The sequence below is a fragment of the Xenopus laevis genome, chromosome 1L (genome assembly GCF_017654675.1).
Source record: "Xenopus laevis strain J_2021 chromosome 1L, Xenopus_laevis_v10.1, whole genome shotgun sequence".
In the NCBI taxonomy this organism is placed as follows: Eukaryota; Metazoa; Chordata; class Amphibia; order Anura; family Pipidae; genus Xenopus; species Xenopus laevis.
The window spans coordinates 125,659,371-125,683,097 of record NC_054371.1 but is presented as its reverse complement, the minus strand read 5'-3'; the positions used below and the strand labels follow the sequence as shown (position 1 = coordinate 125,683,097).

The 23,727-nt window shown below is 36.5% G+C and overlaps 1 protein-coding gene across 1 annotated transcript in view; it reads left to right on the top strand.

Moving 5' to 3' along the window:
- LOC108695348 (muscle, skeletal receptor tyrosine protein kinase) overlaps positions 1-22,650 on the top strand; it is an 80,050-nt gene extending 57,400 nt beyond the window's left edge. Inside the window, exons 10-17 of the mRNA XM_041563466.1 lie at positions 2,279-2,454; positions 3,375-3,398; positions 4,918-5,006; positions 8,515-8,674; positions 10,383-10,578; positions 11,788-11,979; positions 14,636-14,784; positions 20,214-22,650. Of these exons, the coding sequence (XP_041419400.1) occupies positions 2,279-2,454; positions 3,375-3,398; positions 4,918-5,006; positions 8,515-8,674; positions 10,383-10,578; positions 11,788-11,979; positions 14,636-14,784; positions 20,214-20,896 (1,669 nt within the window). The 3' untranslated portion in view covers positions 20,897-22,650. The remainder of the gene's footprint in view (positions 1-2,278; positions 2,455-3,374; positions 3,399-4,917; positions 5,007-8,514; positions 8,675-10,382; positions 10,579-11,787; positions 11,980-14,635; positions 14,785-20,213) is intronic.
- Positions 22,651-23,727: the final 1,077 nt, after the last annotated feature.

Genomic DNA, 23,727 nt, shown 5'->3' with positions numbered 1-23,727 from the left:
ACTACAGCCTCCATTCCCCATTATAAGTACAGGTGTGGGTGTGCTTAAACACATATGCACTGAATGTATTTTACAAGCACATAACCTCCATGTGTTCAACTGTATGAATATAGATTAATTATAATAAGCAGTTCACTGAAAATATTTATGCATACTCTAGATACATATTTATTAACTAACAAAATCTTGCTTGCCAACTTCTCTTTTTTCAATACAGACATTTATATATATATATATATATATATATATATATATATATATATATATATATATATATATATATATATATATATATATATATATATATATATATATATATATATATATATTTGTACAAAATGGAGTGGAGGGCAGACCCGTCCGTGACTTAGTCCAAATAGGACAAATTATATATCAAACAAAAAAGTCCAGACCACTTGCTTAATGAAATAAAAAAGATTTTTACCAAGCAAGAAATTGCAATGTTTCGAAGCTCCCGCTTCTTTATCAAGCATAAATGATTACAATGACATCACATCCTATATAGGGTCATAGGCATAAGTTCCGCCCACACACATATGTAGAATAATTAAACATAACCCCCTGGTATCACATAACATCACCCAGAATGAGCATAATTAAGCATTGCTGGCATAATTCTTATAAACATCAGGTTATGCAACAAGTAAATAGTAACAATTAAGTAACAATATCATATATTAGTTTTCACTCAGATTATCGAAACAATGTAACAAATAGGATATGTATTATCAATCAGTCCCAAAGTTACCCCATCTCATTCAATGGTTGTAACATACTCATATAAACGCATATAAATCATATTCTCTATTGAGTCCCTTTGGATGTAGTGTTTGTAGTGTATGGATCCAAAATTTCTCCCTTTTCTGGAGTTGCTGGAGTCTGTTGCCCCCCCGGCGTGGGGGGGGCAACAGACTCCAGCACAAGAAACCTCAAGGTTGCTACCGAATGCTGCTGCATGAAAGTGCGCCGGAACAGGTAGTTTCAATACCTCCTTTCTAATAGTTGATTTGTGCTGGCTTATCCTGTCACGTATAGGTTGAATGGTCTCCCCTATGTAGGCCAGCCCGCAGGGACATTTCAGCATGTAAACCACATACTCAGTGTCACAAGTGTAATGATCTCGTATTTCGAATTTTCGCCCTGTGTGGGGATGGGTAAAGGCATTTGTACGTATGACGCTAGAACACTGATTGCATCTACCACAAGGGTACATGCCATTTCTCAGCACGGCATTCGGTAGCAACCTTGAGGTTTCTTGTGCTGGAGTCTGTTGCCCCCCCACGCCGGGGGGCAACAGACTCCAGCAACTCCAGAAAAGGGAGAAATTTTGGATCCATACACTACAAACACTACATCCAAAGGGACTCAATAGAGAATATGATTTATATGCGTTTATATGAGTATGTTACAACCATTGAATGAGATGGGGTAACTTTGGGACTGATTGATAATACATATCCTATTTGTTACATTGTTTCGATAATCTGAGTGAAAACTAATATATGATATTGTTACTTAATTGTTACTATTTACTTGTTGCATAACCTGATGTTTATAAGAATTATGCCAGCAATGCTTAATTATGCTCATTCTGGGTGATGTTATGTGATACCAGGGGGTTATGTTTAATTATTCTACATATGTGTGTGGGCGGAACTTATGCCTATGACCCTATATAGGATGTGATGTCATTGTAATCATTTATGCTTGATAAAGAAGCGGGAGCTTCGAAACGTTGCAATTTCTTGCTTGGTAAAAATCTTTTTTATTTCATTAAGCAAGTGGTCTGGACTTTTTTGTTTGATATATATATATATCTATATATATATATATATAGATATATATATATATATATATATATTGTATAAAGTACCCCCTATTGCAAAATATAAGAATTTTATAAGTCAACGAGGAGTTCCGTGACCATATAAAAGCACAAGGCCGAAGGCCTCGTCATTGCGTTCACCATTTCACCATTTATGGTATTTGTCATGGGAGTGATGTGTCCGCCCTATTCTTTCGGTTCAGCTGAACTGGATAATTGAAGCAGGGCCCTGAGGAAACTCTGGAGCTACCGCCTTGTCCTGAGATGGAGATACTTAAAAGTCATTAAAGACATTTTCCCTTTTGTTTAACTAAAAAGTGACTTCCTCCTGCGGGGGATTGATCTTCCTTTTGATTAATATACGATGGATTTACCAAAAGTATAACTAATTTTCCAAGTAACCTAATACCCATACTTAACACTATTTTGCAGAGAACACTGCGTTGCAGTAAAAGATCTATACTGCTTTAAAGACTGGCTCTCCATGGAGGAAAACTCTCGTAAAGGAATTTATAAGCATGGATTAATGTTACTTGCACTTCCCGACTGCAATAAACTTCCAAGCGCACAAAACAACCCAAAAGTTTGCACTCAAATTCCATTTTTTGGTAAGAAAGACTCTTGACTTCAAGTATGTATTAATTGATAATTACTGATCAACACAGAGGAGTTGGCACTGATTATGTCTAGTCACATATTCAGTCTTTTTTCTACAGGTGAACTTGTTCATTCAAGTTTGGTTAGGCAGAAGGTCCTGTACAGTGAGCCTATGCTTGCCAAATAAGTACTCCTTTAACATCATTTTTCTTTAGCATATTCAACATTATAGCAAACACTGACCAAAATTATTATGGTAATTGTAATAGAAGCACTTTTAAAAAGTTTTTATACACTGAGTGGAACTAATAAAGTATTATAACCATTCACTTTCAAGAATATATTAATATTTTTTACGATATTTGATGTTCATGTTCTTGATAGGTAGCATTCATCTTACAATCAAAATAGACCCTACTAAATTCACAAGCATTATACTGCAGGCCCTAGAGCTGCCCCCCAAAATGAAAGCAAATATGAAACCAGTGACTCAGCCCCTCAGAACCATTGCCGCAAATATATGACGAGTGATTTATCTAGTCCATTTCATTGCCTTCTCTTAAAATTAAGAAATGTGCCCTATAACAAAGGTCTTTTTAAATCTTAATATCTACATTAAGAAGGGCTTGGATCCAAGGATGGGTTCATTGCTACACAAAGATATGTAATACGTAGACAAGGGTGAAATCTGTGGGGAAGACACCAAGAGGTTTTTATAAGATACCTGGGGTGCTTAAATGTGCAATAAAAAGAAACCAGTGGCGACCCATATATTTTTTTTATTACGGCCTTGATCAAAATGTTTAGTGTGCCATAGCCCTTTGACGATTTTAAGTCGTGTTAATTACCAATATGTTCAAAGTTTGACAATAGGCATTACATAATGTTGGTGTTACAAAAGTAACTGAACTTTGCCTTTTGTCTTTTGTAGAACTGCGTAAAGAGAATATTACAAGTAAGTTCTTAAATTTCCTATATATTTTTTTTTGTATTTGATGGATTTAGTATAAAGTAAATTTGATTATGTAAATCTGTGAAACATGGCAAAAAATCTCCTTCTATATAAATTAAGGAAAATAAACTTTAAATTGCGGTTTCCCAAAGATACTATTTATGGTTTATATTTTATCAATTTTCTTGAAAGTTAAACTAGTTTCTATGAGTAACAGCAATAACACAATTCTTTTTTTATATGGTAATTTCCAATCACATGTGTTTCGGGGTAGTAGGTATGGTCTCCAGATTTCTTACTCTCAAGCATTCCCAGGTAGCATAAGTAAAAACATTTTTAAAGGAAAATGTGCATATTTGATCAATAATTAAATTGAGATATATTGCAAAAATGTAATTAATAGAATGGAATAATGTTTTAAAGTTCTACAAGGGTTTTTCCATTAGAGAGGGAATGGCTAGTGGTCCATGTGTGAATTATTGACTTGTGTTCCAACATGGGGATAAATTCTATAAAAGTGAGTTTAGCCACAGAACTTGAGATATACATTATAAGCCTAAGATGTATTAATATCACATGGACTGCCTTTAACCAGATAATTGGTTTCTGCACTTGATCAAAAGTTTACCATGGTTCTACATGAGCAAACAACTTATCACTTCAGACATATTCACTTAAAATGTGTATCTTCCTAGCCTTTGAGTAATTCAACTTTCAGTCTATATACAATCCCATATTTTATGAGACTTTTATGAGACACAGTAAGGGTAAGGATAATGACCAGGAAACCACAATGACAAGGGCAGAGCAGCACCCCACTTGAACATCATTATCTCACCCTATGAGAATTATTGCAAATAAATATGCTGCTTGGATCTTACAAATTGATACTCATGAAGACCTTCTCTGATTTGTGATCATTTACGCTTGTACTTCCCCTTGGACTTTTACCCACTGGATCGTTATTTATTTTTTGTATGTAAGATTAGCAAGAGCAAAAAGAAAAATCAAAGCTTTCAAATTACAAATGAGCCTATAATTAACACTGCTGGTTCAAGTAAATTCTGTAATTTTCTTGAATACTGTAAAAGCAACCCAGCATCCAATCTAATCTAAATGAAATACAATAACACGTCATAATAAGTTCAGCTCTGCATATTGACTTTGCATATCAGTTGATTTGTCTAGATTTACACTGTTTACTTTGGTAATAAGAAATGCATATTTTTTAGTTACACCAATGGAAATAAAACATAATGGGGGTTATGTAATAAAAGGCACTATGTGTGCCCAGGAGCAGTAACCCATAGCAACCAATCAGTAGGTAGAAATCACTGGTCACCTGTTTAAAAGCAAACATCGTAATGGTTGCTATGGGTTACTGGCCTGGGCAAACGTAGTGCCTTTTACTACATATGGGGGTATACAAATTGCCAACTTTAAGGTTCTATATTTTCAGAGGTAAAATTATTTGCAACTAAGAGACACTACTTGTTCTAAAATAAACATGCTTTTGTTTCAGGAACATGTTACAAGGGAAATGGAAGACATTACCAAGGAAATATGAATACAACAGCATCTGGTATTCCTTGCCAGAAATGGAGTCAACAGGTAGTACACATTTAATTGTAACCTACAGTTTATCTACTACAAACATTTTTAAAATGATATTTTTCTATTTAGTATTATTATAATGGCCTAACTAGTATGATGTAATTTTACCCTGTTTCCCTGGAATGAGCAATTTAAATAGGACTAATTTACAATGTTTAGGGTAGAGTGCAAAGTGCACAAAAAGGCACACACTTTCACACTTTGCACCCTGCCAAGTCTTTGAGCTTCACTATAGGGGCACATTTACAGTGGCGTAACTTCGGATGCCAGGGCCCCCCTGCAAAAAAAAATTCAGGGCCCCCTCTACACAAAATAGTGGGAGAATTGCATGTATAATATCCCCAGAACTCATAGAAGGATGGCACAGTAGTGTCAATTTCACATACAAATACCCCAGAACTATAGAAGGATGGCAATGTATCAATTCCACATATAAATACCCCAGAACTATAGATGGATGGCAAAATGTCAATTTCACATTTCTCTCTGTAAAGGCTATGAGCAAACTTATGAGCTGTTTCTGCAGAAGTTAGACCATGCCCACTTTGAATATAGAGATAGCTAAGCATCTATTTTAGCTCTTCTTCTAAACCTCGTCCTATAAATCTCATTGTTCTGAAAAAAAAGCCACTGATGCAATTTCATTTATAATGCACATAAAACTCTTGGCAGAATGAATGCAGTGGCAATTTCATGTAAAATACCCCCAGAACTCATATCAAGATAGCATGGTAGCAATTCTATGTATAAATAATCCCAGAACTCATAGAAGATGGCACTGTGGTGGATTCATAGATAATAACCTCAGCACATATATTAAAATAACTATCAAATTTCCATTGGTTAAAAATTAAAATGGCTAATGACAGCAAGTCCTTACTAGGTATCTTCCTGTGCTGAGACGGAAGGGGGGTGTCACTGAGCCACCAATTTGCCTTTTAGCAAGTCCATAGCCCAGCTTACAGAGCCAGTGTGGGCGGGAAATTCAAATCAGTCAGGGCAGCGAGTCTGTCACCGCTTCGCTTTTCTGCTGCTCTTGTTCCTTCCCCCCCCTCGAAACCAAAGGGCCCTGGTGAGAACATTTTACAACTAGGCCCCCCAGACACCACGGACTGGACCACAACTGTAACTGACCTATTTTTTTATGAAGTAGACAAAGCTGGCCATCATTTATTTATAGATTTTGAATTAAACAGTTTTTTGTTCAGCAGTTCTTGATAATTTTTTGGCTGCCGGTGGCTAGGGTCCTATTTACCCCAATAAGCAGACAATGGGTTACAAGATAAGTGAAAGATAAACAGAGAACATAAATATAAAGTAATAAAAAATATAACAGTGTAGCCTCAAAGCAAAATTTTTTGGAGCATTGTGGGAATTGTAGTCCACAAGCACCCTGACACTGCTCCTGCAACAAACATAGCACTGGTTATGAAGTTTGTGATGACTGAAAATTAATATACTGAATGCCCAGTAAGAGGAGGGGATAATTATAGTTCAGTTCAGTAGAATCTTTAAGCCATGCTCCACAATGTGCACAAGAGAATGATCCCCACCCCTCACCCCATTACTTTATGCTTTACCTGGGGTGGCTCCCAGTGTTCTCCATCTGAATACTTGCCTATTCTATTGCTCTTCCAGCACATACCAGCAGCAACATTTCTTTTATTGGTAACTTCCCCTTCTGGCAAGTGGGCCCCATCGCTGGGGCAGGGGCCCTGGTGCAGTTGCTCCCTGGTTCAGAACAGGAGACTCTGACGGAAGATGCGATCGATCGGTGCCAGACTAGCATCATAAATCACTGTGTGTGCTCTTTAACAAAAACAAACTTTGTGCAGCGCCAGCGTGTGATGTAACGTTACGCATCTTCAGTCAGAGAATCTCCTGCTTTTCATCTTCTGGTGTGGGGGGAGGAAGTGGAACAATAACTCACACTCTGACAGCTGTTATGGCACAGGCCCCGATTGGAGGAAATCTGCCTAAGGCTGGCAGTCTGCAGAGGTGCTGATTGCCAGCACAAATGTCCCGCAAATGTGCGCATAATACTGAGGAAGCAGGCCCCGACGGGCCCCCTGTACCCCCGCGACTGCGGGGTCTGCTTCCTCGGTAGTTACGCCACTGCACATTTACTAAAGGTCGAAGTGAATTCAAAGTGAATTTTCAAATTCAAAAACTTCAAATTTTTAAGCAATTTTTGGGTACTTCAACCATCGAATAGGCCAAATTCGACTTCGATTCTAATTGAAGAAACTTTGAATATTCGACCATTCGAAAATCAAAGTACTGTCTCTTTAAAAAACTTTGACTTCGACACTTCGCCACCTTAAACCTGCTGAATTGCTATGTTAGTCTATGGGGACCTCCTAGAACCCGTAGCCAACATTTGGCTACGTTTTTAGAAGTCAAAGTTTTTTGTTTTTAAAAATTGTTCGATCGATCGATTAAATTGTTCAAATCGAAGGATTTAATCGATCGAACGATTTTACTTCGGTCGCAAATGGCCATATTCGATCAAAAAAAACTTTGACTTCCATTTCAAATATTGAACTACTGCAATTCGATGGCTGAATTTCGAAGTTTTTTTTTACTTCGAAATTCGACCCTTAGTAAATGTGCCCCAGTCTGTCACACAGGAATGCAGCACTTCCAAATGCAGACAACACTGTATTCTTTAGAGAGGTGCAGACCTTAACACATAGGTGTGGAAAACATGTAGAGTCCAAATGACATGTAAATTTAGATAGGGGATGCCAAGTCCAGCCTATCACCCCACCATATACACTCCAGCATGGCATATACAGATGTCCACAACTCTTTGGTGAAAAGAATTGTGTCAGTAAAAGTGCTGATAGGGGCAGGTGCAAAGTGAACCCATATTTTGCACCTTGCCAATGAAAGGTAAATGCAGTCTAGTGGCACATTTTTTTTTATTTTACCTATGAACATGATATAAGGAGATAGACATCACAGAATGGACACATGGGTTATTTATTATAAATAGTTTAGGATGCCCCCTACATAAACAGTGACGAGCTGAGGGTAAAAGGTGTTACTGGTTTGACCCCATCAGGCTACTGTACTCTGCCTTAGCTATGTTGGTCTCAACAATTTAAACAGGTAAAGGGTAGATAGAGTGATGAATGTGTGCATATAGAGTACTATAGAAAACTGTATTTCTTATATATATATATATATATATATATATATATATATATATATATATATATATATATATATATATATATATATATATATATATATATATATATATATATATATATATATATATATAGCTGTCTGTAAATGAAAACTTTTTGTTTTTGATCTTTATTTCTGACAACCAGAAGGACCAATTGAATCACTTCTGTATATTCATATATTTTGTTTTCGCATCTATTACAAGTCCTCGTTTTCATAGTGTGCATTGTTTCATTTAACATACAGTAGGCTAGGTGAGCCCTGCTTATAATCTTTCCCGGTTTTAATAAAGATGTCTTTTTCATCCTAGCTGCCTCATTTGCATAGACGTTTACCTGAAATTTTCCCAGAGCTGTCCAATTCTGAAAATTTTTGTAGAAACCCCGGTGGAGAGAGTGAACGTCCTTGGTGCTACACAACAGATCCGAATGTCCGATGGGAATACTGCAATGTGCCATTATGTGGAACAAGTAACAGTTTTATTGTTGTTTCAAAGAAATAAAAAAATGTAGTTGGTTGCAGTAGTTTATGTTTTAGGGGCAAAGTCCTTCATAGTTCTTGTGGTAGGGGTTGATATGGCAGACTAACAAATTCCAGGACAATTTATGTATTTAAACATAATTTGTCATCCTCTCCTAAATTGAAGCAGGCTTACTTAATAGATAACTGATCGAACAGATAAACAAATGTAACAAAATACCGTATAGTCTACTAAATATATACTTCTAGCATACTGTACTCCATCAAGAATATGGGGTACTGAATAATGTAATATATACTTCAGTACAGGTGGAATAGCTTTAATGATGTAACTGTTACACAATGTACACAGAACAACATTGCAGTGGGAAAAGGAGCATGAAAAATTTAAGTTTAAAGTTCAATGTTCTTGCCTCTGGTGTTTCAGGCTGGCAGCTCAGTGATCCAGGGGCAGATTCTGAACTGTTCCAATTTAATACATTATTTGATACATTTTTCAGTAGCATCTTTGGAATATTGTATAAAGCTATTGTATCAATTATAACAGCTGCCTTTAATGAAACTCAGGAATTCTGCACATGCCAAGAAATGTAGCATTTATAACAGTTTATAGAGTTGGTGACCTCCTTTCAGAGCTGCTTTGATTCTGGTCAACAATCTGAAAGCAACTGAACTTATAAAAAGTGTTGGAAAGTAAACAACCACTTTAACTGCTGCACATTGCGTGCAAGATACAATATATATTTGCCCAATATTTCCTAGAACAATAAAACCAATAGTGATCATATCAGACTGGCAATAGTTTGATATAGATGGACAAAACCTATCTCAGATGACTCTCCATGTCCCACTATTTAAATCATTATCACCAGTTTCCCACTAAAACATCTGTTGTCACATGTAATGCCATGTTGTGGCATAGCACGTCCTGTGTGTTGTGTTTTCCAGGAAGCACTCATTTATATTTTAGATACCCTACAACAAGGGAGTGCTCATTTTAGAAGATGTGTAAGGGATATTGCACCCAAACTATTACATATAATTGTATAACAGATAATTTCAATTGGAAAGCTGTAAGAAAAAGGGAGGCACATAATTCATATAAAAAAGAAAAAATAATGCAATTAATTGAAAAGTTCTATACTTTCATGACATACCATTCACATACCTCCCAACTGTCCCATTTTGAGCAGGACAGACCCGATTTTGACAACTCAACCCACAAGTCCCAGCTTGTTACTGAAATGTCCCGACCTTCTCTTTGATCTCCTGCACTAACCAGCCAGAAAAAGATACAATGTTTCTTAAACTTAATTGGCTTTTGGCAGAGAGTCCAGAACAGCCACCAGGTGCACTTAGATACTTTTGTAACAATTTAAGATAATCAAATAAGTAATTGCAACAATTTAAGATAAGCAGGTCTCTTGGGGAAACGGACTTGCCGCTTAAAGGGCAATTCACCGTCATTAGCAAAACTGTAATAACACATAAAAACCACAGAAATCTGTTCAAACTTTCACAACCTGCCAAATTTTGTAAAATGAGCATGGTAATTAAGGGATGTGGCCACAAAAATGGGCGTGACCAAAACATTTTCACTGTGCTCGACAAGGAAAATCTTTTTGTCTCTCTTTCTATTTCTATTTCATTCATCAGCATTTCTGCAGTGTTGATCCTCTGTCTGTTTTCTTTCCCAAGGTGCTGCAAATTTTCCTGTAACAACTAAAACTGCTTTTGGACCGCCAATCATGCCGTCTACATCTTCATCATTCTCTCCAGCACACTCCATGACTGTTATCATATCTACAATTTCCAGTTGTGCTGCTATGGCATTAGTGTTAATTGTAGCCCTAGTTTGTTACCGTAGGCAGAAAAAGTTGAAAAACAAAAACAGGTAAAAGAAAATGGCATAAATAGTCTTTGTTCAATGATAAAATGTTACATGCAAGAAAACCTTTATTAACAGGAATAATGTTTTAAAAAAGAATTGTTTTAAAAAAGAATAGCCTCACAAGTATTGTGCCTGAAAATGCTAGCATTCATAGGAACATAAACAACTATATATGCATGTCCCCAATCAAAGTGTGATTACCTGGAAAGAAAACACATTTCTCAAGACATATAGCATCTAAAATGACAAATAGTGGAAAGGGATGTAAATTATAGTATATAAAAAAGTTGAAACCATAAAAGCAGTTCTATTAGTAACAAGAGATATGAAGCTCAAAATTTGTGCTTTTTTATTGTCTAGTACCCAATTTGAAAATCGATTTTCTACCAAGTTCCACTTTATCCTCAATTTATATGCACTTTATCTACATGGTGGTCCATTTTTAGTTACAGCCAATTTACTGTTTGTTAAGACTATAGATATACAGGTATGTGGTCCAATATCCAGAAAGCTCAGAATTATGAAAAGGCCATCTCCCATTTTATCCATTTTCTCTGGAATAATAAAACAGGTATGGGATCCGTTATCCAGAAACCTGTTAATCGGAAAGCTCCGAATTAAGGAATGGCCATCTCCCATAGACATTTTATCCAAATAATCCAAATATGTAAAAAAGTATTTCTCTTTTCTCTGTAATAATACAACAGTAGCTTGTACTTGATCCCAACTAAGATATAATTAATCCTTATTGGAAACAACCCCAGCCTATTGGGTTTATTTAATGTTTACATGATTTTCTAGTAGATATGAAGATCCAAATTATGGAAATATCTGTTATCCCAAAAACCCTGGGTCCCAAGCATTCTGGATAACAGGTCCTATACCTGTACTAATATATAATTAATCCTTATTGGAAGCAAAACCAACCTATGGGGTCTATTGTATATTTACATGATTTGCTAGTAGACTTAAGATATAAAGATCCAAATTACAGAAAGATCCTTTATCCTGAAAACCCTAGGTCATGAGAATTCTGGATAACAGATCCCTTACTTGTATTTTGTTTCCCAACAACTGCAGTTTGGGACATTGTTGAATCTCGGGATCTATTTCAATATATGCTTTGTATTAAGGGTTACTACATACTTTTACTGGTTTGTTTGCATTATAGCAATGTTAAATACTTATAAATAAATATGCTAAATATTTTAGGGAGGCTGCAGCACCCACCCTCACAGCTCTCCCATCAGAGCTACTGCTGGACAGACTGCACCCAAATCCTATGTACCAGCGAATGCCTCTTCTGCTGAACCATAAGCTTTTAAGCCTTGAGTATCCCAGGAACAACATTGAATATGTTAGAGACATAGGAGAAGGAGCCTTCGGAAGAGTATTTCAAGCCAGGTAAACCTTTTTTGCAACTCTTGCTCAGAAATAATGCATTATAGGATGCTGTTGATAAAATGAAACATGCATGTATTTTATTATAAGGTTGAGCTGCTCTGAATGTTTTTATGCTCCCTTGTTGCACTTCTGTCCTGGGTCTTTGTAATTGACCCCTCATTACTCATGTCAACAATTGAGTTTATTTCCTAACCCTGTTTTTTTTTCCATATGTTTCTCTGCGTGAATTATTGCATTTATCATTACAAGTTAAAGTATTCCTTGTTAGTGTTAAACACATGCCTGTGTCTAAATTTAGTAAACTCCTTATATCACTTTGCCTGCGAGTTCAGCTTTCCAGACGGGTTTCCTGCCTGTAAGGCCAATAATATGTCAGCCACCTGGCTTCTTTTTTAAATCTTCAAATTTTGTAAAGTGTTTTTTGAGTCAAGCAAAATCAGCCAGATTATTTATAGAAAACTTCCAAAAAGAATGCACTGTGACACAACACAAGCACGGGGAGAGACAATTTATTCCAGAAGCACTTTATAATGAATTACTAATCAATTTATGAACGCCCAAGTAGGGTTTCTACATCTGAAATGCAAGCAGAGACAAAAACAACAAGTATAAGCACAAATGCAAGTAGTGTTTGCAATAACAGTCTTGTTCTGGTCATTCAATTCATTTGCCAGGGGCTTCAGGATTTAAATAATGAGCTTGTTTTTGCAAAGGAGCTGTGGCTCCATATGCCTCATTGTTTATTGAACCCTAACATCAACCCAGACAACACTTCTCTCTGCCATTCAGAACTTCCCATGAATGCACAACATGCTAAGGCAGTAAAAACTGCCCATAAACATCAATTGCAAGTTCACAGATCTCATATACATAGGATTCATTCCCATAGAAGTCTATGCCAACTGCCCACACAACTTGGGATACAGGAAGTGGCTGGTGCCCAGATGTGGAAGTAGACAGCATAACACAACATATGGCTTAACACACAAACATGGTGTGCAGCCATATCATTACCCTTCAGGGATCCTCATGATGCTGGTGAACAGAATTCTATAAAATATTTTATAGAGCAGATTGTAACCTACACTGTTTTTTTACCCTAGGAGTCACATAGTGCTGCAAGGTGAAAGCAATTTCTAGTTTGCTGCTTCCTGTTAGGTGCCTATGATTTCCATGCACCAGGCTGTGATGCTTTCTGTACATTTGAACTCATTATTCACCATCGTTGTTACATGTGTCTGCTTTATAGACATGAATTGGCAACTGTGACTGAGCAAAATTATATTCCTCACTGGAATGCTGGCACATGCTGAAAGCAGACAGTTTGGTGGAATGCATTCCCTTTGTGTCTTCTTTTAATCTGTGATTGCAATAAAATCTAAATAGTCCTGTCTCCTGTTTACTTATTATAACGTTGCCATTACAACACTCATGTTAATGGCCTTTAAGTCTTTATTTTCCTGCCAGCTGGCTGTGTCAAGAGTAATATAAATGCGTCAAACTGGGTTGTAATCAAAACCCTGGACTCAAGTCGAATGGTTTGTTAAAGAAATAGTTCAGTGTAAAAATAAAAACTATGTAAATAGATAGGCTGTGCAAAATAGAAAAAATTCTAATATAGTTAGTTAGCCAAAAATTTTATGTATAAAGGATGTCTAACAGAACAGAACAGAACACCACTTCCTGCTTTTCAGCTCTCTAACTCTGAGTTAGTCAGCGACTTTAAGGGGGGCCACATTGGACATAACTGTTCAGTAAGTTTGTAATTGATCCTTAGCATTCAGCTCAGATTCAAAAGCAACAGTTATGACCCCCCCCCCCCCCCCCAGCATCATCTGCACATCTGCTCAATCCAGCCTTTACACATTACATTTTTGGCTAACTAACTATATTAGAAACATTTTTTATTTTGCACAGCCGATTTACCCAGTTTTTATTTCTACACTGAACAATTCCAGGCTTACACATACAGATATTAGAGCTCATTTTCCGCCACAAGTGCAGTTGTGGTCACGCAAAAATTGATGCAGTCATTGCATGACAAGACGCCATAATAATCTGATAATGGGGATATAACAGTTCCTGGCTGCCATATTTACATGCATGACCAGCCTGCCTACCAGTCATTTCTTTAACGATCCAATAGCAGTCTATTTCAATAATTACTCATTTTATACATCAAACTATTGGCCTTAGGAATGTTTCTTACTTAAATGCTAAAACCTGTTGTATGGCTGCCTGTAGTCTCATACATGTGCAAGAGATGGGCTTTAATGTCAATGGCAGCTAATGACAGATACACAATGGGTATAGGTAGGGCCAGGCACTAGACTAGACCCATTCTGATACAGCTAGCTATGGTTACATTAGCACCAACTTTGACCACCACAGGCCACCTTTGACATTGCTAACTTTGCAGAACTGTACTGTAATTACTGTAACGGTAAGTAGTAATAAGTAAATACAGTGGCGGTAATTAGTAATAAGTAGATGCTGACTGTAATTTCTCCTTGCGAGTGTCTTAGCTGAACTTCATCATGGCTTTCGCAACAGGTGAACACTGAAGGTTACTTATAGAGACTTTCTCATGGACTAAGTAAAACCTTATTGGCCAGCCTGTAGGCAAACTGGTGTCTTTCTTTTTGTTTGTTTCTAGAGCTCCAGGACTGCTGTCGTATGAGCCGTTTACCATGGTAGCTGTGAAAATGCTGAAAGAAGAAGCTTCTGCAGATATGCAGGCAGATTTTCAGAGAGAAGCAGCTCTTATGGCAGAATTTGATCATCCCAATATTGTAAAGCTTCTAGGTATGGCAGTTTTTTTTTAACTACAATAAAAAAAACATTAGCTGAAGACCAAAGTCCAATATGAATATGAACCAAAATATCACAATGAGTACATTTGATGGCCTATGTAAACCCCAGGATCACGCAGGGTTACTTTATACAGTGATTGAATGCAAACAGAAATTGCCCAAGTAGTAAGCAATCATAACTAGAGTCAGCCCTGAGACTTACCCATGAATATAAAGTGGGCCCTCCTGCTTCTAAACAGTTGTCTTATTTCATGGCCATTCCCTATTTCTATGAGAATAAAGAGGCTAAATAGATGGAATAATATCATCATCATCATCATCATCATTTATTTATATAGCGCTGTCAAGATACGCAGTGCTTTACTGCAGTTATAGCAAACAGGGAATAAATGGTGGATATCAAACAAGGATTACAGAGTACAATAGGGTTAGAAGGACCTAGAGATTAGAGTTTACAAACTAAAAGGTTAGGGTACAATTGATATGTTATAGTATGGAAAGAAAAGAGAATAGTAGAATAGTGGTTGACTAAGGAAAGAAAGAAAATAATACTTAGAGTGGGCCCCTGGTCTAAAGGTGTTTGGGTGGGCCCCTAGTCGAAGGGTTTTTGGTGGGCCCCTGGTGTCACAGTCCGACACCGGAGTTGCATGGAAGGTTTGCATACTTGTCAAATGTGAAATAAGAAGAAATGTCTAGTGATGGCAGGTGCGAATTTGCAGCAAATTTCCACATTCACAAAAAAACGCCCACGTCAAAAAAAATTGGGCACACGTCAAAATTATTCAGATGCCCATTGACTTTAATGCATTTGGACAAAATAGGTGTATGTATAAAAATTGTTGCGGTTGTCAAAATTGACACGCAACAAAATTATTTTGACGCCCATTGACTTTAAAGTGTTTCGAAAAATTTTCGCCGTTTCGCTTCAGCAAAAAGTTTCCGAAATTCGCGAAACTAGAAATGTCCTAATTATGAGCAACTATTTTTCTATCCAACAAACCCTCTCCGTCGTTATTTAGTAAACAAATCCCTAGAAAGTCATTCTGATGTAAGTCACGGAACACCTTAAATCTATTATTAGACTGCAGAACACACAGTTATTTAGCAAACGACAATTTTCCACAATTCCTTTTGTTTCAGCTACAACATTTCCTAAAGCTTAATCCTTGTTTGGAAAGTCTCACAAGTAAATGGTACATTTCTAAGAACAATCTGTCCAGAATGCTTTCTTTGTCCCTATGGGTTTACTTGCGTCCATGATAACAATCTTCTGCCTTTATTTAGTTCGTTAAGTCATGCATCACCAAGGATTTATGCTTCTATTGTTTCCTGCAAGATCATTTGCCTCTCTGAAAAGTAATTCCTATAATAGAATTATGAACATCCTTAAGAAATCAATTTTAAAGTTAAAGGGATATGTTTATCAATTTAAATCTATATTACAATTCTTCCAAACGTTTTTTAAAGGCTTCTGTTAAAAAGGACATATTTACTAAAACTGATATATTTTTATATATTTTCCAGAAACCTGTTATCCAGAAAGCTCCGAATTACGGAAAGGCCGTCTCCCATAGACTCTTTTTAATCAATTAATTCAAATTTTTAGAAATACTTGCTTTTTCTCTGTAATAATAAAACAGTACCTTGTACTTGATCTAACTAAGATATAATTCATTCTTATTGGAGGAAAAACAATCCTATAGAGTTTATTTAATGTTTAAATTTCTTTTTAGTAGAATTAAGGTATGAAGATCCAAATTTTGGAAAGACCGATAATTTGAAAAAGTATTCTAGATAACAGGTCCCATATCTGTATTTGTTAGAGGATGATAACATAACATTTTGAATGTATTGAGGGTCTCTAATTTGATTCGGTTTGTTGGTATCACTGTAAGATAGCAGTTCCTACAGCAAACCCCCCAAAATCTCAGGAAGAAGCTCTGTTTTACGCAAATATATATATTGCTATATGATCAGTGAGGATCAGAATTCCTACCCTCCTGGGACTCAGCACATTGGTTAAGTAATATAAAGTGAAAAGTTGTTACCATCTATAGCAACCAATCAGAGGTTAGCATTTACTGGTAACATGTTCCAAAACAAACATATTATTGGCTGTTTTTGGTTACTGCACCTGGGCAAAATGTGTCCTTATATTAGATAGGGAGGATAGCTACCTCTATTGTTACAGATCGTTTGCTCTGGTTCCTTTATTATTATGAATGTTTCAGATGCAAGGTATACTCTAGAGCAGGGATCCCCAACCTTTTATACCTGGGAGCCACATTCAAATGTAAAAAAGAGTTGGGGAGCAATACAAGCATGAAAAAAAAGGTCCTTGGGTTGCCAAATAAGGGGTCTGATTGGCTATTTGATAGCCCTTAAGTGGACTGGACACCTACAAGAGGCTCTGTTTGGCCATACACATGGTTTTTATGCGACTAAAACTTGCCTCCAAGCCAGGAATTTAAAATTAAGCTTCTGCTTTGAGGCCACTGGGAGCAACATCCAAGGGGTTGGTGAGCAAAATGTTGATCATGAGCCACTGGTTTGGGGAGCCGTGCTCTAGAGACTCCTACAGCTCTCAACATGCTTTAATATCTAGATAATACATTAAAATAAGCTGGGATTCGAGTAAAGTGTGGTTGGGTGACATTATTTAGTTTCCCATCAATCTCAAATCTTCATTTTTTAACAAAATAGTGATGTAATTTAATCTTTGTCTAAAACCTGGTAAAATCCTATTATTTCTAATCAAGTTGAAAAATAAGTTGAAAAATAAGTTGAAAAACTTATTTTGGGTAAAATAAACCAAAAACTGATACTTTCCTTCCCATTCATAATTTGACAAACTTGTTGAAATACTAATGACATATTGAGATTTCAGTAATATTTATAAATTTTGAATAAGCTTTACAACTCTAGTGCTTTACAACCTGTTCCATGTGCATAAATAAAAAGTTTGCTCTGGGGCATTTAGACATGATAAGGTCCTACTGCAGCTCCATTTTTACATTTTCTATGTCATTAAGGAGATATCTTTGGAATAGAGAAGCAGAATAAGTTCTTTCAAGCACCCGGTCTTACTAACAGGGACTTCATTCTTATCAATTCTTATCAATTTATTGGTATGTAAATATGTGCTCATGAAAACCCTGTAAGGGTATCTGGTGATTGAGGTGCCTTAGCTCTATCTCAAAGCACAGATCTTCTTTTAGAAGGCAAGAAAGTCATACTAAAGCCGTATCCATTCTTTTTCAAACACATTGAAATGACATCTATATAATACAGAACCTCACATCAGTATTTTTCAGCAACATCTGTACATCTTCTCTGCTCTCATCTTCCACTAAAACTGCACTTTTAATGGGTAAATATGACATCACACACAATGCCTTCATCCAACTTTCTCTAAAAATAAATCCATGGCAACTCTGTTGTGCTGGAGTTTAAACCCACCAAGAGTTACCAGTGCTAAATGCAGCTCAGACAGACAGAGGGGGACTAGCCACACCTTTGTCTTTCTGTATTATTTAGTGGCAAATGATGGTGCCATGGTGGTGGTCTCCTGTCCAAAACCAACCCAGCCCTGCACTAAAATTTGGTATTATTGGTTTATATGAAGATCATAAGAACCTCTTGTACAGAGGATGTAAATACACATCCAAGTCCACCCCACTAATCAAAGCTGTAGTCCTTGCTTGGTGTAATACCCTAAACCTATTCGCCAGGCCATCCCATCATCTCTTACTTTAAAACCTCTTGTAAATTGGGGATGTTTGGTTTATGCCACACGTACCAGGCCCTCAGTAGTGGGATATTTCCGAAAACAAATAAATAAGGACGTCACCCATGCCTCCACTGTCATTGATTTCCAGCATCTTAAGGATCAGTTCCAGTTACCTAATCCTATGTTTTGGTTCAGTTACAACATGCACTGCACGCTCAACTGCAGGGACAAACTCTAAACCCAGGGGTTTTGGTCCACAACCCTCAAAGCTTTTTTTTAAATTCTTCACCCAACTGACACTTGTAGTAGTAATTGGCTTGTAGTTCCAATACAACCTGACCGCACAACTATGATTCCTATTCAGGTTGATGAGCTGACCCCAACCAGGGCATCAGAGACCCTGCTGGTAATTCTCTTTACCCTAGCCAAAAAGTACATTGTCTACTACGCATGTGTTACACTCTGATTTGACAGTGCAAATTGAAAGGCATGACAACCTGCTCTATGTACTGCTCTATATACTGCTCTTTGACATACCGTGTTCAATAAATTTTAAAATACATCATTCCGAAACTCAAAGTTTGGTCACATGCCTTTTTCAGTGTTCCATCATGCTGTCTTACAACTGCTAATGTGTAATTGTACATTTAAATTAAATCCTTCATATTAATTACTAATAAAGGACACATTTTAAAATGTCCACAACATTAGGGCAGCTTATACATTTATAGATATGGTTAAGTGCATAAGAACAAATCTTTTTAAAAGCTCCAACACTTGGCAGTACGGGGCACATTTACCAAGCTCGAGTGAAGGATTCGAAGTAAAAAAACGTTGAATTTCAAAGGTTTTTTTTTGGGTACTTCAACCATCGAATAGGCTACTACGACCTTCGATTTCGACTTTGATTCGAAAGATTCGAATTAAAAATCGTTCGACTATTCGACCATTCAATAGTCGAAGTACTGTCTCTTTAAAAAAAACTTTGACTACCTACTTCGCCACTTTAAACCTACCGAGCTTCAATGTAAGCCTATGGGGACCTTCCCCATAAGGTTTCTATGCTTTTTTTGATCGAAGGAAGATCCTTCGGTCGATGGAATAAAATCCTTCGAATCGTTCGATCGATTTTTCCTTCGATCATTTGATCGAAGTATTTGCGGTAAATCCTTCGACTTCGAATATCGAAGTCGAAGGATTTTACTTTGATGGTCGAATATCGAAGGTTAATTAACCCTCGATATTCGACCCCTAGTAAATGTGCCCCTACGTGTTGTAACATGAACATATCCAGGTGATCTTGTATCACTGAATGTGGTCATTAATGATATATCATATACATACAAATATATGATTACAAAAGTAACATTTTATATTTAACCTGCTGTTTGCATGCCAAAAACTGTTCTTGTCAAAATCACACTCATGAATTCATAGATACCATCAAGTACAAGCTATGAAATTACCGTCAAGTACAAGGTATTACAGAGTAAAAGGAAATATAAAAACAAAATATAGAGTTATTTGCTTAAGATGGGTATTCACATTTAAGGCCGTCATTGCTGATCATGTAATTGAGAAAACACGATTATTTATATGTTGAAGAAATAGCCAAATGTAACAAAAAGTTTGCTGTTCTTTTTAATGATTTTTAAATTGTAGTAATTGTGTTGTATCGTTATCTTTTCTAGGTGTCTGTGCTGTTGGAAAACCAATGTGTCTTCTGTTTGAATACATGGCCCATGGAGATTTAAATGAGTACCTGCGACATAGATCTCCCCGCGCCTTAAGTAGTCTAAGTCTCAGCAGTCTTGCCGCCAAAGTCAGATTAAGTGACTTAAATCCATCTCCACTGTCATGTACTGACCAGCTCTGCATTGCTCGGCAAGTGGCTGCAGGCATGGCTTATCTCTCCGAAAGAAAATTTGTTCATCGCGATTTGGCCACGAGAAATTGCTTGGTTAGTGAGAATACGGTGGTTAAAATAGCTGATTTTGGCCTCTCTAGAAATATATATTCAGCTGATTACTATAAAGCAAATGAAAATGATGCCATTCCAATCCGTTGGATGCCCCCAGAGTCTATTTTTTATAATCGCTATACCACCGAGTCAGATGTTTGGGCCTATGGCGTGGTATTGTGGGAGATATTCTCATATGGCATGCAACCATACTATGGCATGGCTCATGAAGAAGTCATTTACTACGTTAGAGATGGAAACATTTTGTCATGTCCAGAAAACTGTCCACTGGAGTTGTACAATCTAATGCGACTCTGCTGGAGTAAAATGCCATCTGATAGGCCAAGTTTTGCTTGTATCTATCGCATTCTGGAACGTATGTATGAGAGAGCTGTCGCTGCTGTTCATGTGTGAATAGGTGTGTCATTGTGGGATTATCCTTCTCATACAAATGTAGATCCTTCTTAGTACCAAAAAACAAGCAAGAGCCGAAACCATTGTTGGTTTGCAGTCAATCAATGAGTTGGCTCCAGATGAAAGTGTCCTTATTGAAGGGTCAAGAAGAAAACACCTAAAATCAGAGATGATTGCATTTACATGGCGTAATATATGAACTGAAATTCATGTCTGAGGGTCAACACCGTTCCCATCTGAGACTTGAGTTGTACCATGGAGTTTTTTTCTGAGAGTATATATATAAAAGAATATATAATATATATATATATATATGTAGTTTCTAAAATCAAATCAAATTTATCTGAATAGTCATAGACTGTGAGCCAGGTGCCCATCAGAGCATCTCAGTTTAAAGGCCCACTCTCCAAATGATTTTTCCTCCATCTTTATTCTCCTACTCTCTTCTCTTTATATACTACCATCTGTTTTTCTTTAGATACAATTTGTTCATATACCATGATCATAGTATAAGGAGGGTGAGCTGGAGGGCTCATTGACATACTCTCCGGTAGTTTTCCTGATTCGCTTTTTCTTTTGTAAATAATCAGGATATCAGGTCATGAAGAAGTTCCTTTAAAGGACTCTTATGTTACACTAAAACTGCAGGCTGAGTCCTCATCTCAGCTTAGCTAGAGAAAGCGAATAATTATGTAATGGTCACTAAATACAGCAGACAAAAATGAATGTGCAGTGCCGTGGCCTTTACACAGTTTAATGTATTCAAGCTCAGAGTGGAGTACAGCAGTTTTGTTACATTAAACACTAGCAGGATCAAAGCTTGGACATAAGTGTGATTATACATAGCTGAGGTGTATTTCTTATAGTGGATGAGTAATGTTAGAACTTGTCTTGGACATAAAAATAAAAACATTTCTTACAGTATCATTGCAAATACAATATAACTCTACTACAAAACTTAAAACAAAGGTACTTGTTCTTCTTTGTGTTTTTATTACAAGAAATGAGCAAGTAGCACCAAAATTATTTTCTTATGACATATTTGGAAAATTATAGCTCGGACAGAATATATTCCTGGTGTTACTGGCCCTATATATAGTATAATTCTATAACTGTGCCTCGGCTTCCATTTTTTACTAACTGGCAAAGCAAAATGAGCAGAAGTCTTTGGAACAGCCAGTTTAAGGGCATAGACACATGCAATCTCCCCATACTGCCTTCCCGCCGGCTAGAATGTAAATCGACGGCACTAGGAAAGCTTTGTTTTCCAAAGTCGCCGAAGTTGCCTCACGAGGAAACTTCTGGAAGTAGAAGCGAATGCCATCCCACCTGCGATTTACATTTTAGCTGGCGGGAAGGCAGTTTGGGGAGATTAGTCGCCCGAAGAAGAAGCGATTTGTCACTGGGCAACTAATCCAATGAAATAGCAGCTTGTGTCTCTGCCCTAAAGATGCAAAAAGTGATAGTTTTAATCTAGTCACCCATATTGAGCTGTACTACTGATTATGAAACTGTTGTAGTTTGTGACCTAAATCAGACCACCACTGCAAGTGTTTGGTAACGCTACATTATTCATTCCTATTGTTTTGTGCGTGTTTGTTTATACATTTTCTGACTGGTATGTAAATTATGTTATAACCAAGAACAAAAGAAACTGTTTCCTGTATGTGTCCTCATATCTGCTCAGTTCTATAATATGATGGTAGATATTTATAGCACATCCATTATACATGAATACATTGCATTCAACTTCTGTAAAATAATAAATATATTGTTTTTACAAAAATGTTCACATTTCTTTAATGATGCATAATGAATATTTTAATACTGACCTCTGCTTAGCTGAATATGTTGGTTTTCCTGCGGCTTTCTTATAGGTATTAGAATATTCTTGTAGTTGTAAAACTAAATCTTTAAATATCTCGTACTGTAGTACCTATTGATTTAAATTGAAACACGTGTTAATTCATTTTATTTTATAAGGCACAATTTACTTTCTTTTTTAAAAGGGTTATTTATCTAAGGAGGAGGGTTTTTTTCCCTGAAAAATTCAAATTTTCAAGGGTAGTTTTCAGTAAAAACTCAAATTTTCAGGTTAAAATAAATATCTAAATATTTTCTGCTACAAACTCCGATCAAATTCACTTGGGTTTTTTACGCTTATTTATTATTACATTTTCCCGAAAATTTGCTTTGTGGAAAAAATCAGATTTTCACTTTTTTTTTAGATTTTTCATCCGATTTTTCGAATTTTTCACCTGAAAACTCAGATTTTTGCCCGAAAACTCAGAAAACTTTGGGGTATTGCACGAAACCCAACACGCATTAAAAAATCATTGGCACTTCTCCCATTGACTTATATGCAACCTCGACAGGTCTGAGATGCCGGATTTTTAGATTCTGACTTTTTCTGAGTTTTTTTTTATTTTTTTAAGTCCAATTTTATAAAAACAAATCATACATTTTTCGTGATTTTTGCATTCAGAGTTTAGTAAGTAAATAACCCTCTTAGGGTTTTAAAAAAAAATTTCAAGATATTTTCCTGAAGCTGAAGCTTGAATCCAAAAATACTCCAGCTAAAACCTATCAAGGTCATGTAGAAGTCAATGGCAGGGGTCCCTTGAACCATTTGAAGATGTCTGTGCCTTCGGGTTTTTATCATTGGTTTGCACTCGAAAACTTGATAAATTAAAAAAAAAATTGCCAAAATCTCGATAAATTCGAGTAATCTGTTTTTTCCACCCCAAATTCATTGATTCAAGTTTTTTCCATTTGGTTTTTTCAAAAATGAAAAAACATAGGAGCTGTGAGTTTATTCGAGGTATAAAAAC